The 20,084-nt window shown below is 42.2% G+C and overlaps 1 protein-coding gene across 5 annotated transcripts in view; it reads right to left on the bottom strand.

Moving 5' to 3' along the window:
* NFATC1 (nuclear factor of activated T cells 1) overlaps positions 1-20,084 on the bottom strand; it is a gene marked incomplete at its 5' end in the record, with an annotated part of 110,230 nt that overhangs the window by 39,713 nt on the left and 50,433 nt on the right. For all 5 annotated transcript variants that reach the window (XM_083865349.1, XM_083865353.1, XM_083865351.1 and 2 more), the window contains 2 exons: positions 5,290-5,422; positions 6,662-6,717. In XM_083865349.1, coding sequence (XP_083721475.1) covers positions 5,290-5,422; positions 6,662-6,717 — 189 coding nt within the window. The remainder of the gene's footprint in view (positions 1-5,289; positions 5,423-6,661; positions 6,718-20,084) is intronic.

Here is a 20,084-nt window from a genome sequence, read left to right on the forward strand (position 1 = left end):
GGAGGGGCTGATACACCCAGTGATGATGAACTTTGTAATTGTCATAAACTAGAACAGGACCCTGACAAAACCTCACCTGCTTTTAGTTACTCTGCTAAATGTCAAAAGTAACAACCAGCCACTGAGTGCCGAAATGAAATAAACTGTGTCAGTGTATAGTGTAAAAATGAGTAACTGTGATTCCTATTTTCACCTAAAATAAAAGTCCTCTGGGGCCAACCTTTCATCCCGTCCCTTCTGTTGCCCTGTCCTGCATGTGCTGGCTTTGCAGTAGTCCAGATGCTCCTGGGGATGAAAACACCTGCAGCAGGTCTGAGGCCCCAGGCCTGACTCAGCCCCACTCCATCCCCTTGCTGAGGTCATATTGCACCAGCCACGGGCTACAGTCCCTGCACCACACAGGGCTTGCACTTGGCCCTGCTCCCCCAGCAGCTCCCAAATCACCACTGTTTTGCACAGAGGACTAGGCTAATAATTTGCTGGCCTCAAGTAGGAAAATTTAACAAATACTGAGAGGTGAGAGGTGTCAGGAGACAATCAGCACAAGCCACATGCTGTGTCACATTAGAGTGGCAATGCTTTGCATCCTCATTTCTGCTAAGGGGGCTGATGTCATCTTTTAACTTAGGGAGGGAGGTGTGGGCGGAAGGGCTGAGGTGAAACAGAGGAATGGCTGCTGAATGCAGCCATGAGAGAAGTGTTGTTGCATCCATCTGCATGGTGGCCAGGGGATAATTTTAGAGCAGAGGCAGTCGGGAGAATACTGACAGCTGTGTGCCATGGGCAGCACTCACTGCTTCCAGATGTTCACCAAGGGATGGTCCTGTGAGGACTGGGGATTTGGACTTAGTGATCCTTATGGGTCCCTTCCAATTTGAGATATTCTATGATTCTATTCTACTGTGTTAAGAGCTTCACTTCTGTGCCACTGGGCTGTAAACCACAATACTGAGGCACATCTAGTCACCCCAACTCCACACCCACAGATTCAAAGGACTTCCATCCCCGCCAAGTCACTGTGGCGAGGTTTTCAGAGGAGCTCAACATCTCAGAGACTTGTACAGATGACTGGGAGGCAGAGAGGCAAAGGAATTGCAGAAAAGCTGTCTCTGTGAGTGCAGCTGGAAACCTGTCCCTGTGGCTAGCGAAATGTATCTCAAAGTAAAAGTTACCCAGAATATGAACACCATTTAAATAAATATTGAAGCAATGAAATGATCTTTTAATAAAGCTTTGACAATTAAAATGCCTGACAGAAGCAGAAACTGGAAATACTTTATCATCAACTCTTTGCAAAAGTGTATTTTTTATTCCAGTAGAAGAAACACATCAACTTTCCTTTTTCCTTTTTATTAAATATTTTCTAGACAAACTAGCCTGTCTTTGGTTCATCAGATATCACTACTTGTGTAAATAAAATTAAAAGAAAAACTTTCCTGTGTTCAGCATTCTTGATATCAATACTTGTTGGATAACAGAAAACAGAGAGCACTTGCTCCTATCTGCAAAAATAAGTTCTTGAACACATTTCCTCTATTTTTTTGTACCTACTTAAAAGAAATCTAAACAGACAGACATCTAATCCTTATCATTCATTGTTTAAAGTCTTCAGAGCAGGAGAACTCCTTCAGCTTTCTTAGGTGAAAACACAGGATTTGGAACCACAACACACATGCCTGTCCTCTTCTTTAGACTCCTCGGGTTAACCCTGAAACAGTTTTCCAAAACTGCACATAACAGAGCTGCAGAGCCCACCTGCACAGAACCACAGCAGAGGAGGCACTTTAAAAGCTGAACGTCCAAGGGTTTGCTCATTGTGCTCTGCTCAGACTCCTGACTGCAGCGCCTGGTCCAGAGCCTTCCTCCTCAACTTCTGGTGTGATGTGGCAATGCAAAATGTATCAGTACTTACCACATGAGCTGCAGGAATTCACCTGTGCCAGAATAGTATGGAAACTACTTATATTTCTGTACCAGGCATGTCTGTGGAGGAGTCTCAAGAGCCTACAGGCTGCAGGCTCCAGGACAAAACCGATATGCAATTGCTCAGTGATGTGTATCATTGAAGCAATACTAAAAAAAATGACATTACAGTCATTTCTGTACAATATAGGCTAATACAGGATTCAGGAGCTGCTCAAATTTAGCAGAACAGTAAATCAAAAAATTCAATTAAAAGTGGATTATGAGTACTTATGTTTACAGTCTATCCCAAGCCAAAGACTTAAGCAAGCCTGTTTTCAAGACCTTGGCTCCTTTTGTGAAGCATCTACTTTCTGTTTTGTTTTGTTATTTTAACTTTTAATTTACAGAGCAGTAAGATTTTCATTTTTACAGCAGTTTTGTTTTTTGAGGTTTTTTTATTTTTTTTTATTTCTGAAGCAAAAACTCATCTTCACCAAGTAAGTCCCTGCTCTGCCAAACACTTGAGCTAAGAGAGGGAAGGTAAAATCCTGCCACATCTCTGCAGCACGGGAGAAGCCCTGTGGCGGCGAAATAACATAGCTGGAGATGGCAGCTTGTGCTGGCTGCATGTCACAGGGATGTACTCCATGGAGATGCTATAGGACCATCCATGGGAAGTGGGATGAGTGAGGTCACGTGTCCCTGGATCCACTGGCTGTTTTCCCCTAGGGAATGAGGAGAAATAGGAGCTACAGGAAAAACCTCCTACTGCCCCGCAGTGGGGATGGGAGCTGCACAGCAAGAGCCCATGGCTCCCCTCTAGTCTGTGTGTGCCCACACCCACCCCAGGAGCACAACCAGGGGGCTCACACAATATTTAGGCTTTAGTCCACATTTAGTATTTTGCTTTGGCACAGTCCAGTTGAGCTGTAAAATATATGTCTGATGTGCAATATGAAGCTTTTGAAAGTTCCCTCAAGCAGAAATACCTACAAAACTACGGCAGGCACTGAAATGTAGCATTTGATTAGTCCAAAAGCACAGAAGAAGAAGAAGAAGAAGAAGAAGAAGAAGAAGAAGCAGGTTACAGGATACTGTCTCATTTGTGTAAAACCACATCTTACACTTCATGACCACTCTGACATTTGCTTGTCAAAACCCTACACCTCCTCTGTTTGTGGGATTTGTTTAAACAACACACAAAATGTTACCTGGGCCAAAATCACGCTTATCTCATCTCCATTTTTTTACACTGATCACCTGGTGGTTCCTGACTCAGATAAATTTTCTGCATGAGCTAAACTTTGGTTTTCTATGCCTTGGAACATAAAAAGAGTGTTGTGACTGAAATCAAATGAAGCCTAAAATGACTCCTAGAAATACAGCAGCATAAATGACTGATTCAATCACTGTACATGGTTTCTAAATACATAGTTGAGGTGCTTTTATCTATCTTTGAAAAGCACGATGGAAAAAAAATACCAGCCACAGAAGGGCAAAAACCTTACAGCTGTAACACAGGCATTACAACACAAGCATAACAAAAACATACTATACTATTAATTCTGATGATTGCAGAAGCACATTCACTTTTACCACTGTTATGGGAGAGGCTGCAAAGAACGCAAAACGTTTTTCAATTACCTATATGCATATATACATATGTATTAAGAGCATGTCAGTGGAGAACCAAACAGGAATGGAAAGAATATTTACTAGGAATACCTGCTTCCCTTTACCCTACCCTAGTGTTACATTTTTTCTTTTAGGTTTCCTTACACCGAAATGAAAAGATTTAACTTGAATTTTAATTGCACTTAAAATTCAGCAGACTAAACAAGATTCCTAATGTTTTCAACAATTACCATAATTAAAGATGTCTGCAGAATAAAGCCTAGTCTGATTCTCTGTTGTCACTAGGTCTGCTGTCACTAGGTATATATTATTCCCATCTCTTCACATCAAATGAACACCAAATGTTCCAAAGACAGAACAGTGATGGCATAAACCAACTCTGCAGGAGTGCACACTATTCCCAGGGTTTAGAATACAATGGTAAAAAAGGGCCTATGTAAAGGCTGGGGGGAAGATGCTGCTTAATAAACAGCAGTTAAGAAGAGGCGAGAGTCTGAAATATTTATGAGGGTAACTTGGTGACAAGGCAATACCTGATTGCCTCTACAAGTGATTTTTGTTGCTGAAAAGTGTGAAAAGTGTTGTGAAAGAGAATAACAACTCTTTTTCTTTCCAATTTAAGAGATGAACAGTCTTTAAATATACACAGACATCCCCACTGGGAATGAAGTTTGCATAAGTAGGCTGATTCAGTGAAGCATAGCTACACAGAACAAATGCAATAAGCACTCCGTTGCCATGTCAGGTTTCCCGTACTCTTATTTTTAATTTAAGTCCCGATAAAAGTGCACTCATGATAACTGGGTGAAAATTCTAAATGTGTACTTTATGGGATTTCACCTACAAAGTGATAGCATGTCTCTTCCAGTCATGTGACATGACTTGAATATTGCTCTGTTGGTATTTCCCATAGAAGGATTATTTTTGCTTGGAAAGTCTACAAAAAAGCACAGCTTAATAATTTTTTTCTAATTCTTCTTCCTCCCCAAACAACAACAAAGCAGCCACCCCTCTTTTCCTACTTTTCTCTGAAGAGTGTTCTCAGTATAAGGGCCATTTCAAATAATAACTAAATATCTAAATTTACTAGCTATTAAAATATTCATACAAGCCTATTTGTATGAATTCAGCTATCATGAGAGACTTTATTGTCACTTCACAGCTACCAATATAAGCTCAAAGAAAAAAAAATAAATTACTGGCACAAGTTTCTGAACATTTCCCATCTATGAAGCATATTACATGGAGCACTCCAATCTCTACCCACATTGTCTATCTCAATTTTCACCCTATGCAAGGCTGCAAGGTACAAGATGACTGCAAGGAGAATCCACACACCACCTCCAGCTCAGAGCCCATCATGCTTAAAATATTGTGGTGTGAATTCAGAAATGTTATTTGAATGCAATTTACCCTCTGGGGTTAGAAAGTGCGACCAAGGGTTGACAGCAGCTTAGCAGAGAGCTCAGTGCCTTCACAAATATCTGAGTTCGTGGTGTGGCTGTTCTCCTCCCAAAAGCAGAAGTCCTTGTTTCAACAGGCCTCTGCCACCAATGCAAATGGAAATAATCTGCAGAGGCAGTCTCTTGTGTGGCCAGAAGAGATAAAGGCAGCTCTCCTGGATTTATTCTCACTCTCATAGTAGCAGGTATACTTCCAAAATATTTGAATTACTAAAGAATTATTAGAACCATGTATCATCATTATCTCTCACTTTTACTAGCAGAGATAAGGAATTTGTTTTGTTACCATTAGCAGGAAGATAGGTGAAAAGCTGGTACTGGCTTCTCTTTCTTTTCCCATTGCAGACGTAGAAGTTGACCTGAACAGGGCTGGTAATTCTCTGATTGCGGAAAGGTGGAATCTCAACCACCAGTGAATTCTGTAAAAGAAAGAAATCAGAAAGTCAAGGCACCACTAAGGCAGCCTAGCTGTACAATAGTATTGAAAAGTTAACCCCAAGAAGGAAAAGAAACATTCCTTGAAGGTAAACTGGGGGGCTTTGTGGGCAAGGATGGCTTCCCATCCAACCCCAGTGTCCACGCCAAGGATTCCACAAGTAGGGAAATTATTTTAGCATGGCTCAGATCTTTACAAAATCACTAGCCTTCACTTCTTCCCTTTGGACAGCAAATACGATACTCCATATGGACAAGGCTCTATCCAGCCTGCCTCTGTCAAGAATCTGGGACCACAATCAAATTGCGGTCTCGAACTCAGCAGGAGAAAGCACAACAGCTCAGTTGGCAGGTCATCCTTGATATATCTGAACCTAACAATATTTCCTTTGAAAGGCATTAGGACAGCATTACTCAAATATTTCAATTTTCCACAGTGAAATACATTTTCATGTAATAACTCAGGAAGTTTTAAGCCTGCTAGCTTCTGTGGATGGGAGATTCACTGTTGCATGCACATCTAGTGCAACATGAAAAAGAGCTGGAGAATGTGTAGATGATCTTCTACTGTCAGAAACTAAATGCTCCAGCACAGGGCTAAGGAATGACTTAGCTTCTAGGGCATCAGCTTACACATACGCACAGTGAATCTGCTATGACCATCAAAACCTCCCTTGGCATTTTTGAAAGAGTAACAAGGAATGCTCTTCTTAGCATTTGGCCTGAATTCAGCCAAGATCTTTAAATTGTTTGCCTGCAGGTTTGCAAGTATTGCATATTCCTGCAGACGTGGAATAGTGGACATACTTCCCACTTAGAGTCATGGCTGAGGGAGCCACACTTCTCCAATGTGGAGCTGATCTCCTGTGAGGGGACTCATGTTTCTTCTGCTTTAGATAGAGGAAAGCCAAGGAAAATGATCAGAAATTGCTTGGGGAGCAGCGGAAAGAACTGACCCAGCAAGACAAAAGATGAGCAGATGGAACTGGCCCATCCCGGACAATGAAAAAATATTTTCCAAATGGTCTCTCCTACTTTTAGGATAGCTTCCAGTGAAGGCTTTTTACCCCATGCTCGCGTTAAAGAAAGATTTCCAGGAGGGGAGGCCTAAGTACTTGTTCTGTTTCAGTGCCAAAGCCTTGGAAATCCCTCTTTAGTAACAGTGCTGGAGAAGGCAATATATATTTTTCATCTTGATGTTAAAATATTTAAGGCAGACTTACTGGCTTGCACATTTCTTTGTCGGTTTTGGCTTCCATTTCCCACACATGGTGACCATCTAAAAGACAAAAGAAAAAGATATCTAGTTCTGTCCTTTTTTGTTTTCCCAAGCCAAGAAAGGAGCAACTTTTGCAAAAACAATCTCTTTGAAGGGGCACGGCATATGTGAAAAGGAGCTCCCACAATGCGTTGCCCAAGTTGTTGCCCAACTAAGAGACCATCTGGGTAACCTGTGACAGGAGTCCCGTCAGCTTTTCTGAAGGGAAGAACCACAATCCAGAGTGCATGATACCATGATGGGGGATGAGCCACTGGGAGTTTGCCTGGACAAAATATGCAACTGTTCTACATTCAATTTGCAGAACTTTCAGACAACAACACTGCTACCGATGATGCCTTTTGAACACTACCTAGACTGTAAGTCATATTCAATATTAATATTAAACAATACAAAAAGAAAGGTAGTATTAAGGAAGCTACTCAGCCATGCAGGATTTGATTTTAATATGCTCCTCGTCTGGCTTGTTAAAATTTTGCTACTTGGGTCAAAAGGCAAGGTCATGGGCTGGGAAACATAGCTTTAGACTCCATTTTGAAGTTGGTTTTGTTCAGCTACAGTGGTCCCACTTCTGGAGCTGCTTTTAGTGGTGTGTTGGGTCCTCCAAATTTACTGAATTTCTGCTTTCAAGCAAACATATATTTAAGCCACAACTATAATTTTTTCTGGGAACGTGCCTTTTGGAAGAAACTGGCTTTGTCTGGTCATTTTTCCTGCACATTATTGATACAGAAATCACTGGAAGACAAGGTAGAATTTTATTTCCTTACATCTTCAGACCTCAGTTGGAAAGAAACTAGAAAAACAATACAGAATATAAGGTTTTCATTCTGCAGGCCTAGAAAAACACAAATGAAAAGCCATAAGCTGATTGCTGGATAAGCTGGGCAGTAGAGACACATGCAGCTTCACGAGTCCCACCACTGTCAGATGTTACCGAAATGAAGGGGAAACTGAGACTTTATGTCATCTCTTTTGTACACTTATTGCAGCATTGGGACATGCAAATGCAAATTTTAGTTATTTTGAACTTCATCACATGGACGTGGGCCTGCCTTAGAAAAACGGCCCCTGAAAGGTAAAAGAGTGAATGCACTTTTTCTTTTCTCTTTGCTTTCACAGCTAGGATGGAGGTGACGCATTTAGAACTGTCTGATTTATTGCAAATGTCTGTAAATAATATTTTTGTGTACAGCTGTCCTACTGTGAAAGGAATGCTGCTGAGGGACTATCCCTGGCAATTGTTTTAATGTCCAAAACCCCCTTTTTTTTAATGTATGGAAAGAAGCACAACATGAAGGCTGCAGCACAAATACCACAGTGGATTTGGCAGGTCTTTCCATAGGAAAACAATTAGCAGATATATCCTCATTTTCCTCCTACATTTTAACTTGTGACGCTGGAAGAGGAATCCCTTTAATTGGTACTGCCACGTTCAGCTGCAGGGAGAGAAGGAGTAGCCAGACTGTGCTTGAGACTCCTTAACGATGCCTTTGGAGAGTGCCAGAATTGAAGTAGGCTTCTTGGGAGGACTGGCGATCACTTCACAATTTATCCAACAGATGTTTCCCCTGGGCTGTCAGTAGAAAACCCTGACCAAAATTCGGCAAGCCAGGACACATCCCCTGTCTGGGAGCAGCCTCCTTTATCTCCAGCCTCTGTAGCACTCCCTCCCTGCCCCTTATTAATTCAATCAGTTAGTTATAAAAGCAACACAGCGCTGACACTATCACACATTTCGCGAAGTGGAGGAACTTCTGCTTTGGAAGGGGTTTGCTGGGCTGTTTTTTTTTAAAACCTACAGACGTCCAGACTAGTAGTTAACATGTGTTCAATTTGCCTTTGTAAATGGATTACCAGAAGTTCAGGTTTTTGCTATGTTTAATTTGTGCTTTGCAAGACGAATGATCTGATTCAGTTTCTGGTTTTTATTTCCTGCCGATACTTCAGGAAAATTCAAAATGACTCCATCTCCAGCTAATCTTTCAATTATTTCACGCAGCACTGCCTTTATGCATTTTTTAAATTTTTATGATGACAAAAGGAGTTTGTTCAGAAATATTTTAGATGCTGTAATCTAAACTATTAGGAAAATAAAAATCCAGAGCCGTGCCTTGTCTTTGGAAACTAGTAAGAACAATACGGGTTTTGCTCCAAGAAATTCCCTAGGGACTGTCCAGACCATCAGCAACTGAGGGGAAAGGGAAGAGGGAAGAAATAGGGAATAGACAACTCATTAACAGCTAGTGACATTTCATTTAACAAAAATACAGGGAGCAAAAGTTGTTATGAAGCAAGAGACCAAAAAAAAAAAAAAAAAAAAAAAAAAAAAAAAAAAAAAAAAAAAAGAAAAAAAGAAAGACAATTCCTCATATTACGTCTGGTGAACCAAGAGGGAAATCTCAACGCCCACGGACTGGGACCAGCTCCAGGAGGGAAACCTTAGACCACTACGTCAACCTTTTACAGTAAACATGTTTTGCAGGTTTAAACAGTTCAGCTGAAATTTAAAAAAAAAGAAATAAATTTAAAAAAAAATAAAAAGAAAAGGAATAATGGCTTCAGAATGGTTTATGGGAGCCCTAACCCCCAAGATAGCCGGCCTATGCCGGAGAAAATGGTTTTGCCCCAGTGCCCATCCGCCGGGGAGCCCGGCGAGCAGGCGGGATGCCGCCTCCTGTCAGCGTGTGCTGGAGGAGCGAGGGCTGCTCGCCCACAAAAGTTTCCATTGTACGCCTGCCACATCTGCAGCAACACGCCTGGTCTGGGCCCGAGGCAACTCCCTCCTGGCTGCCGGCCAACCCAAGTACACCAGAGCAATTTATACCTTTCCAAAATGCAAATAATTCAAATTACAGACATAACACAAAGCTGAAGCAGACACATTTCAGGCATTCCCGTTAAAGTTTGCTCTCTGGAATTACCGTACCCAAATGGGCAGTTGTTATACAGGGAGGGGGAGAGATGGAGTCAGGAGAGGAAGGAGAGGAGGAGGCACGAAGGAAAAGGGAGAAAACGGCTTTTCCAAAGGTCTTATTTCATTCCCTTTCATTTCGCTATTTACTTTTACGAAGTAATAAGAAGTGTCTTCTCCAAACCAAATGCCTGGCTTTGTTTTGGCGTTTTTAAGATTTATAGTGCAATATTTTGAAGAGAAAGACAGTTTCTTTATATAGCTAAAAAGTTGGGTCAAAATATTATACTGGTGTCTTACGTTTTGTGAGGGTGGGTTTTTTTTGTTTGTTTGTTTGTTTTTTTTTTTTTTGTTTTTTTTTTTTTTTTTTTTACCAAATGGAAATAAACCCAAAACATCCATGCACAAAAGGACAGGGCAGAGTCCCCTGTGGAGTGCCCTAGTCCCTCGCTGCCATTGACCCGACAGAGCCAAGGCTTCCAAGGGGGACCACGCAGGGGCTGGATGAATGACCCTCCAATCCCTCCTCCTCCTCCAAAGAGGCAGCGGCAGTGCCGGGGGAAGGAGAAGCTGCTCCCGCCTGTTCCGCACGGGCTGGAGGCTGTGCTGACAGGTGGCCATCAGCACTACTGCCAGCTGAAGACACCAGGTTTGTCAGGAAGCCTGACATTTACAGACCCATCCCTGTTATTTATAGCCATCCCTGCTCCGCCTGTGCCTCACCACCATCCGCTTCTGCCTTGTTTTCTTCCTTGCGGTGAAACTCTGAGCACCTGAGGTTGCTAATGATGAAAATGCCGTGAACCTGTGTGTTACGGGGGGTGGATTTTCAGCTCTGCAAAGCATAAACACCCTGTTTTAACATAGGGTAGGCTGAACAGTGAATGGGCCTTTGTAGCCTGCTCTTATCGGCTGCTCGCTCCGGCGCTGAAGGAAACTACGCACAAGTCCAGAAGTAAAAATACTCTAATTCATCAGGGAATTCCCTGCAGTATGAGTCACCAAGCGGCTTCCCCACCACACCCAGCTACAAGATTTCCACATAAAAAGGCACTGTAAAAGTCTGTTTTAACACAGAAGCAAGGCTAAAAAGTAGTTGTAGCTGCTTCAGTTATTCACCCATAGAGCCTTGCAGACCATGGCATACACTTTTTCCTCATGGAAGAGCGACACAAAGCTGTAAAGACTTTCCAAAGACATTTTGTAACCCATCCAGAGAGATCCCCTGGGGTTTCTAGGGCTGGATTTACCTTTGTATCTCAGGGAACTTCAAACACAGTGTCAGGGGTTTCCAAGCTCAAAATCGAACCACCAGCATAACTTTCCAAAATGATGGATTGCAGAAAGGGGGAAGAATATACAAACGCAAAAAAAACCCAGCTTGGAAACTCAGGAGGGTATAACATCTGGCAACCAATTAAATCTTGCTTCTATGAAATGGGCATAATGGGAATGTTCAGATATATTTAAGTTATTCCACTTTACTACAAGAGGTTAAAACAGTCTATATTCTTTAGTGGACCTGTGTTCACTTGAGATGTGAGAAGAATAGACATTATCTGGGATTTCCCTGCCTATCCATAGGGTACATTTTATATTCTTACAGTCTGCACTTCAATAGAATTTGACTGCACTGGCTGCACTGTAAATCTGTATTTACATTCATATATTCCAAGTAAAATGGTGAAACAAGCCTTAACCTCCCAAAGGAACCCAGTACTTGATTAATGTGTTGTGAGATTACCCTGAACAATAATTCCTGTGTTACAGCCCAGATTACTTTAACATGTCCACAACAGGCAGGGCACAGATGCAATGCAGCGTCACTTTGAGGTGCTCTGCAAAGGCTGTCTACCCTCCTATTTGGCCCTAACAATGCATATTTAAATTCCCGAGGAAAAAAGGATTTGCAAGTTTTCAACTTACACTGCTACCCTTCTTCCCTGGTGACATGATGCCCTCATGACACTGAGAGGACTGATCTGTGAAGACGTTCAGAAGGAATGGATGAATTTCCGTGCAAAGGAGAGGATGAAGACTATGGTAAAGTCTCATCATTTGGACTTGAGAGTTATCCAGTTCTCTGCAGAAATGCCATCAGCTTCAAGGGGAAGGGCAAGTTGGACTGGCAATGAAAGAGGCAAGGAGGAAGCTCTGTTGCTTGTCCTGGGCATGACCTCACCAGCTGGCACTTACGTGTTGGCATGGGTGTACTAGTGCTAGATTTTGCAGGGCAACAGCCTTTTGGATTTGGGTATGCCACAAGCAGTCAGGCCACTTTTCTCAGCTGGTCCTACAGATGTCTTGCTGCAAACAATGTTTCCCCAGCTGGACACTAGCAAGGGAAGGGGATCCCACCAAGTGGGTGGGATTCTATGCCTGTTCTGATACACTGGTGTACATCTTCAAGACATTTACAAGGGTTAGGCACTAAGGAGGGACCAACACCAGCCAAGCAGTCTGACATGGGATGTACAGGGAAGATGGGGCAAGAGAGCAATGAAACATTCAGAAATACAGTGAGTGCTAGCAGAGAGAAAGTTTCTGAATTGTAAGTGGCCAAGACCTCTCTTTTGAGGTTCTCAGTGGCACTTTGCTCTCCTGAGATCTCAGATTCTTTTAGGGACCTGTGAGTAGTGAGATGCCTCCTAGTCCCAGAGCCACCTTCTGAGCAGCACTATCTCCTGGTGCAGCTCCTGCTGGTGCCTGGTCTGCCTACTGCCCAGCATATTGACCCCAGATTGTCTCTCCAGCCACACTTATCTCTACTCTTTGCTCTTACACTACTTGAGACCACACAGCTATCCTGATTTTCACTTACATTATTTCCCTCTTCAATGCCAGGAAGTGCCCCAGATGTTCTTCTGCCCTCCTCGCAGCCTCCTGTGCTGCTACATAGACTTCCCCACAACTTTGCTCCCCATCCCTGGCGTGCCTTCTGGCATGCCTCTGTCCATACGTGGCAGGGCTCAGGCATAACTGACCTATTTTTATTTCCATATCAAAGGTGCTTTATTTGTTGGTGTCTTCTTATAAGCATTTTTGCAGCATATGTATTTTGTCCACACCTTCAGCTATACATTTTTGTAGTATTGAGCTGAGTGACATGCAGATTTAAGTCTGTTTGCCATCAATATGATACTTTTGAGTTACTTCTTCTCTCTTCTTTACCTTGAATTAACAATAACATGCAGCAAGCAGGTGTAAAAACCCAGCACAAAATGGATCTTACAGTACTTGCGAATCAGTGCCAGACACGCAGTTCCCCTCTGGTTGCTCAGCTGGGCAAGCCAAAAGCTGAAGGACTCACTTTGCCTGAATGGTGAGGCCTTTTAGCTGCCTTTTACCACAGTATGTCTAACAGACGTAATTATTCTGAGTTCCAGTGTTTGCAAATGAGCTGTAATTTTAGTTCAGGTAATTAAAAGGAGGCACAGTGCTGACAACTGACAGATCGAGGTTCGTTTTGAGCCAAAACCATTGGAAAGACCTGCCAGATACTATTTTCAGCAGAATGGAAGCTGGTTGTGCAATTTGTGCTCTCTGACACCTCCCCCTATTCAAATTATTGTTGGTCTGAGGGTTTTATTTAATAACTTTAAGTAATTCCAGGTCTAAGACACACAACTTCCAAGTAAAACTGCAGCCTGACATCCCTGAAAAATCTCTCTAGAGCAAGCAGGTCAAACAAAGCACACCCAACACAGCCACCCACCAGCAGTCATGACAGCACTTCACTCTGGTTTTGATTACATTCACGTCATCTCCTTGTCTTCACAATTTTACTTTCCTCTGGGAAACTCTAGTAGGCTGAACCTGTGACTCTGCAGCTGAAACTGAGTAAAATATTCCTGGTTCATCTTCTTCAGTTTAATTTGTCTCATATTTTCTCAGACTATTGGAGTAACGAACCTCACAGCCAGTTTAAATCAAGTTCCAAATTTTTCTTCCATGAACAATTCTTTTCCTCTACTTCTGTGCTGGATGCCAACACCACCACCTGTACTATACTTACTTTTCATTATTTCTCATCTTAAGATGTAAATTTGATCCAAATGCTTTTAAATCTTCCTCCTTCATTATTTTTTGAGACACAAACTCTTCAACTGTATGACTGCAACTACTCAACTTCCAGAAACTTCCCATTATGGCAACTCCTTGTGACTTTTTGGCAGATATTTTTAAACACTATTTTTATTTTTTTTCCCATCTCATTGTCCCCCTCACGTCCCTTTTCTTGTTTCTCTTGTCCAAGAAGGTCAGGCTCAATCTTAGAGGTCGCTCCTACTATCCTTTGACTTTCTGCCTTGGCCTCAGCTCCCCAGCAAAAAGGCATTTTGGAAACAATTTATCTCTGTATTCCTCTCTTAAATGTCATTGTCTTTTCTTCCACATTGAAGGTGTAATCTTACTTTCTTAACAGACCTAAAAGGAACATGCTCCTCTTCCCTCAGATCTCCCCACATTTCCTGTGATACCCATCTGAGATATGAACCAATTCTTAATGATGTCAGGAAAGCAACAGGAGACAAGTTGTCATTTTCCAAAAGAGGTAGGCATACCCTCCAAGTATTTTGAAGGTATCCTCTTGTACTGGTTTATGTAGCATGGTTTGGCTAATGGTTGGGCTGCAGGGGTGGGGAAGATTCCAGAAGTTGCCCCCATGTCTGACAGAACCAGTTCCTGATGGCTCCAAGATGGACTCTGAGCCAGCTAAACCTAAACCCATCAGCAAAGCTGGTGGAACCTCTCCGCCAACATACTTGAGAAGGGGAAAAAAACTGCAGCAGCTGTAAGAGAGGAGTGAGAATAAGTGAGAGGAACATGCCTGCAAACCCCTCAACAGTGAAAGAGGGGGAGAAGCTGCTCCAGTGGCCAGAAATGAGATTCCCCTGCAGCCTGTGGTGAAGACCATGGTGAGGCAGCTGTGCTCCTGCAGCCCATGGAGACAACCACACCAGAGCAGAGATCCACATGCAGCCAGTCAGAGCCCACATTCCTGGCAGGAGCTGCAGCCTGTGAAGGGGAGCCCAGGCAGAAGCAGGTTTTCTCACAGAAACGATGGCTGTGGAGGACCCAGGCTGAAGCAGGCTGTTCCTGAAGGACTGAACCTCATGGAGAAGACTCATGCTGGAGCAGTACATGAAGGACTGTCTGCTATGGGAGGACCTCACACAGGAGCAAGGGAACAGTATGGGAGGGAAGGAATGGTAAAGAGGAGCTGTTACGGACTGAGCAAAGCTGCCATGACCCTTTGTGCCACTCAAGGAGAGGAAACAGAAGTCTGAATGAAGGAGTGAAGTTGAGCTAGGGAATGGAGGCAGGGGAAAAGGCAGTTTTCAGTTTTACCTTTGTTTTTCACTATTCTACTCTATTTTTAATTGACATTAAATTATTTCCTCCCAGTGGAGCCCGTTTTGCCTGTGACATTAACTGATAGGCAATCTCCCTGTCTTTATCCTGACCCATGAACTTTTTCATCTTATTTTCTTCCCCCTGTCCTGTTGAAGAGGGAGAGTGAGAGAGCCACTTGGTGGGCACCTGGCAGCCAGCCAAGGTCAACCTGCTTTACAACCCCCTATACTTTCCTCCACTGTCTTTAGGCACTGATCCCTTCATTAGACTCTCAGATTTCTTGTAAGGGCTCTGAATTCCTGTGTGTTTGGACAGACAGTCATACTGGAACAGCAACAGTAAAAACTATTTGAAATTTGTGCTAGTTGTGAAAGTTCAGAGACAAAGCTTTGATTGGATAGCTACAGCTACTTGAAGCCATTTAGTCTGGAAGACATGAAAGAATAAACTTGAAGCATTCAGCTGCATTTTCTATAATAATAAAAAAAATTATAGGATTACTCAGACAAGTGACTTTTGAGACCATGTGGTTATTCCTTATTTCTTTGTTGTCCACAGTAAGTATCTGTGATTGATTGATCTCATTCTTCACTGTGAGAGCAACACCCTGGATGAGACTTGCTGCTGCTGACACCATCTCATGTGTATGGCTGCTGTCCCACTCTGTCTTCACCATTCCCTAGACTAAACAGCCAGGAAAAACTGAAACGTGCTGTCATTTCCTACAAGCTGCATCACTACTCCTCCGTGCGCGTGAAAGGGTTCCACCATCAAATGACTCCAGCATCTGATGACACAATTTGCCCAAGGATATCTATTTCTGAGCAGTGGCCAGAAACCCCTTCAGCTATCAATACATCTCTAGGATCTAGGTTCAAGTGACCTTCACATGAACTCCATGCTCCCAACTTGTATGCCTTTGAAGTTTCCAGTTTATCTAGTTTCCCAAATTTTTAACCTCACTGCGCGTGAGTCAGCACGCAATTGCTCACTGCCAACTGGAACATGTGTCCTGAACTTGGATAAACAGACAGATAAAGACAAAATTAAGTAGTATCTGTTTATCTGACTAGAGGGTGAAGAAGAGTTTTGCCACTTGATTATTTATTACGTGAGCTACAGTATGATTACTGGTGTGAAACATGACCCCTTTTTGGCCAGTTGCCCCCCAGACTGCTACTGGCAGTGGAAAGAGCAATGGAAAGATCTCTGAGAATGTGAGATCTTTTACCACATGGAGCTCTGCCAGCACTCAGGTCACCCATCTCACCATCCCATCACATCACGTCAAAACAGACTCCAAACCCTAAGCATCACAGTGTATCTGAGTCAAACTGAAAAGCCCACATGCTTCCTCAATGCATCCGTTCCATTCACATGCCCCTCAAATGCTTTGTCAGTGTACCACTTTCCAGAACTTTCTGTAAGTTTTGTTGAAGCTAAAGGACTGTGTTTGAGTTACCTGCCATATTACAAGGTAAATTGTGTTCATAACATGTGGGAAACAGAACTGAAATCATAAGACTGACAATTGTACCTTAAGGCAGCAACTGATTGATTCTAATCTTTGCCAGAGACAGGGAAATTTGAGAGGAACAAAAAACCTGTGAAATGCTAGAGTGGACAGCTACATACATCCAACTTCCTTCTTTTCTGTATCACATTTCCCTTGTGCAAAAATTCAGCTAAACAAGCTTGACCACGCAACTAATGGAAGGCAAACTGTTAAGTTTTCCCATCTGAAATACTTACAGAAAGCTATGATTTCCTTTGGCATATATATACAAAAAAATTAAATTGGTGATTTCATCCTGTTATCTTTTATCTGCTCTAGTTATAACTATTACACATCAACACCTTCATGTTCTAAGAGCAAAACCTGTTCAGCAGGGAGGAGGAACAGTTCTGACAAAAAAGAAAAAATCCATTTAACAAAATAAAAACAAGAGCAGAATGAAGATTTTGAAGCAACAACTAAATCTGAAAAGTTTCCTAATTGTTTGAAAATATTCAAAAAGAAAAATCCCTGGAGGAAATATTGCTTACATGCGGTTTATTTCTCCGTCTTTCAGGAACTTTGAGCATCAAAGGCTTTGGGCACAATAGCTGAGAATATTATGCAATTACATTACTGAAGTGTGTAGGTGCCAGGATTACTGTTGAAGTCTGAGTAATTAACAAGTTTTTCAAAACCACTGAAATCTGTAAGTCTGGAGTTACTTAGAGATATTGTGAACACTACAAATGTCCATCAAAGAGAGTGATGCATCTTCAGGGAGGGGCATTTGTTATAGGGAAGATTAGACACAGCCTTTGACCAGGACAAAATGGCCCTCAACATTAACAGCCCAAAGTCAAAGTACCAAAGACAGTGTTATTTGAGAAATGAATCTCGTAGTGAAGCTGGGTGTTACATTTCTGCCTTTTCACTTTTTAAAACCCTTGCCCTGAGTTCTCATCACTAAGCACAAAAGCAAAGAAATGGGTTTGGAGCTCTGACTAAACTAGTGTCAATTTAACCCTATGACAATAATATAACATCCAATGACCATTTCTGCCCATAGGTCACAAATTGAGTATAAAGATTTTGTCAGTTTAACCTGATCTTTTAGGTGTGTCTAGACTTGGCCAAATCCGTGAAGTCTGGAAATACTTGAGCTAGTTCCAGTGTTAAAAGCTACAGGAGCAAGGAGCAATTTTTGAGCACAGGGGGATTTTCAGGGTAGATTAACTCTTTCAGATCTCAATATGAGACTTTTACTAACCCCCAAAATACTCTTTCTATCTCAAAATATCCTACAGCATGCCAGGAATTATAATCTGTAATTTACCATAACATACCCATAATTTTCCTGTGCATTGCTCCGTGGGATACCGGGTTTGTGTCTCATCACTGAGCTTCAGTTATATATATTTTGTGAACTGAAGGATGAAACCCAGGATTTTTTCAGTACACTGTTCATTTTTGTAGATCACTGATCATAATCTGATATACTAAGAGCCAGCAGTCTGGTTGTTTTGATTAGTTAGGCTTTTGTGCTGCTTTGTGTTCAGCAACTCACATTACCTTAAAAAATTGCTCTGAAAAGAGTGTTTGCAGAGAGTGTTACCAAAAAAAAAAGGTAGATATGCAATCCCTAAAACACACTGCTTTTTCTGAACTTCCCTCAAGACTTTTGATGCCTGGTACATTTAAAACATACAAATCTACAAATCTAAAAATCTACAAATGAAATAAAAAGTTTGAAAAATTAAAGTAACTAAATCAGTCTTTTGTTACAATTCCAGACCACGATCCATGCAGATGCACATGTTAACAGGGAGCATTTTCACTCCTAGCCAAACACTTCCTGCCATAGCTAACAAATACCAACTTCATTTCACCTGCTTTTGTAAACAAAATGCACACCTGCTGCCACAGCAAACCCCAGCCTACAGACATCAAGGGGCCTTGCCAGTAAGGAGCTGCAGACTTTTCAATATTTTACAAAGTACTGATTCTTCCAGTGACACACAGGTGCTGGCCATCCTCAGTGTGGCACTCAACAACCATAACACTTTTGAACCTCAGGAAGAGAAATGCCTGACTACAAAGAGAGACAGAAAGTGAAAGGAGATAAGAAATTAGATAAAGAGAATTATTAGTGTAATTTTTAAGCGTCAAGGTCATTGTGGGACTCCCAGTCTACAGGAATTCTGAATTTAAGAGTGAACCTCTCAAAGTACATTTAACATTCACGTTTTCACTACTGCCAGGTTTCTTCGACAGCCATTTTATACCACTGCTCATCATGGGAAAATATGGTCTGATGTTCAAGACACAGAATATTGCTCAAAATCTGGTAAAACAAGGCCTCACATCAACACATAAGAATTTTTTTACAGTACTGTAGAATCTTGACCAAATTCTGAACATTCATTATTTATCCAAAGTGGTACCTTCTGCCTGACCTTCCAGAGAAGGTCCTCACAATGCTTCTCCCATGGTCCTTCCAGTGTGCCATGCCTTCACCCTCTGGATACCTCATTTTCCCTGTGTGAGACACTGAGTCACAGGGCTGCAAAGTCTGTTTTGCTCTGTTTCATATGCTTCCTGGCTGAACAGCAGCTAGTAAAGGGTTAAGCTGAAAGCAGGAAGCCACTGCCGGCCCGGCTGAAAGATTGATTTGATCATTCTTCAGGGATTCCCTCTTGCATGAGTCACTGCTCAGACTGACTCCCCCACCAAAGGAGGCCAGGATAATGCCATTCCTCCAGAGACTACAACAGCTGAGGGCTAGCCCTGAAGACTGAAAGCTTGGGACTCATGCTTGGAAAAACATTCAGTAGACCACAATGCACTCAGCAGACTTAGGAAAAGCTGGGGGGGGGAAAAAGGCAAACAAAAAGTGTTCTTAAACTCCTTTCGTTATCCAATTAAGTATGCAGACTAGAAGGAATTAGACAAGCTCCAGGAGACTGCCTCCCAGCTTGGGGACTCTGCCTGAGTAAGGACTGAAGACACGAGCTGACGTAGTACAATATTTAAATTTTATACAAAAGATACGTTCTCTTTATATGATGATTACTTTGATCTATTACTCTGTAATAGCTGTGTTTGGCTGCTACCTACTAGGAACGTGATTAACATTCCAAATTCAAAAACAAAAGTGGTAACAGCAGCAAAACTAATGAATGTCTCCAGCTAATCACAGAGGTTCATAACCAGCCCTCTAAGAGAAAGAGAAACTATGCTGGTGTTCCTTCTCTTGACCTACTTTCACTGATGTTCAAGAGCTGAAAGAGAAAGAAACACCCCGTGCTGATTTACAAAAGTGAAGGCTGCTAATGCTTGTTCATTTGACATTAAATACAGTGACTGTCCAAAAATCCAGCCAGAGCAGTCTGCCACTAAAGTAATGATACATTGCTCTTGTTTGCTTCTGATGCATTGAGCTGTGTGAGGGAGCATAGCACACAAACCACGGAAGCCTTAAAAATTGCTCAGCCCAGATTAGCCAGCAGCTTTGCTTTTTGTGTGTCATTTCTACTGACACAATTATCGCAGCTCCTGGAGAGGCTACACTCTAAGGGCTCAGCCCCTGCAGGCTATACTGCC

Source organism: Zosterops lateralis (genome assembly GCF_965231275.1).
Source record: "Zosterops lateralis genome assembly, chromosome: 1".
NCBI classification, from domain to species: Eukaryota; Metazoa; Chordata; class Aves; order Passeriformes; family Zosteropidae; genus Zosterops; species Zosterops lateralis.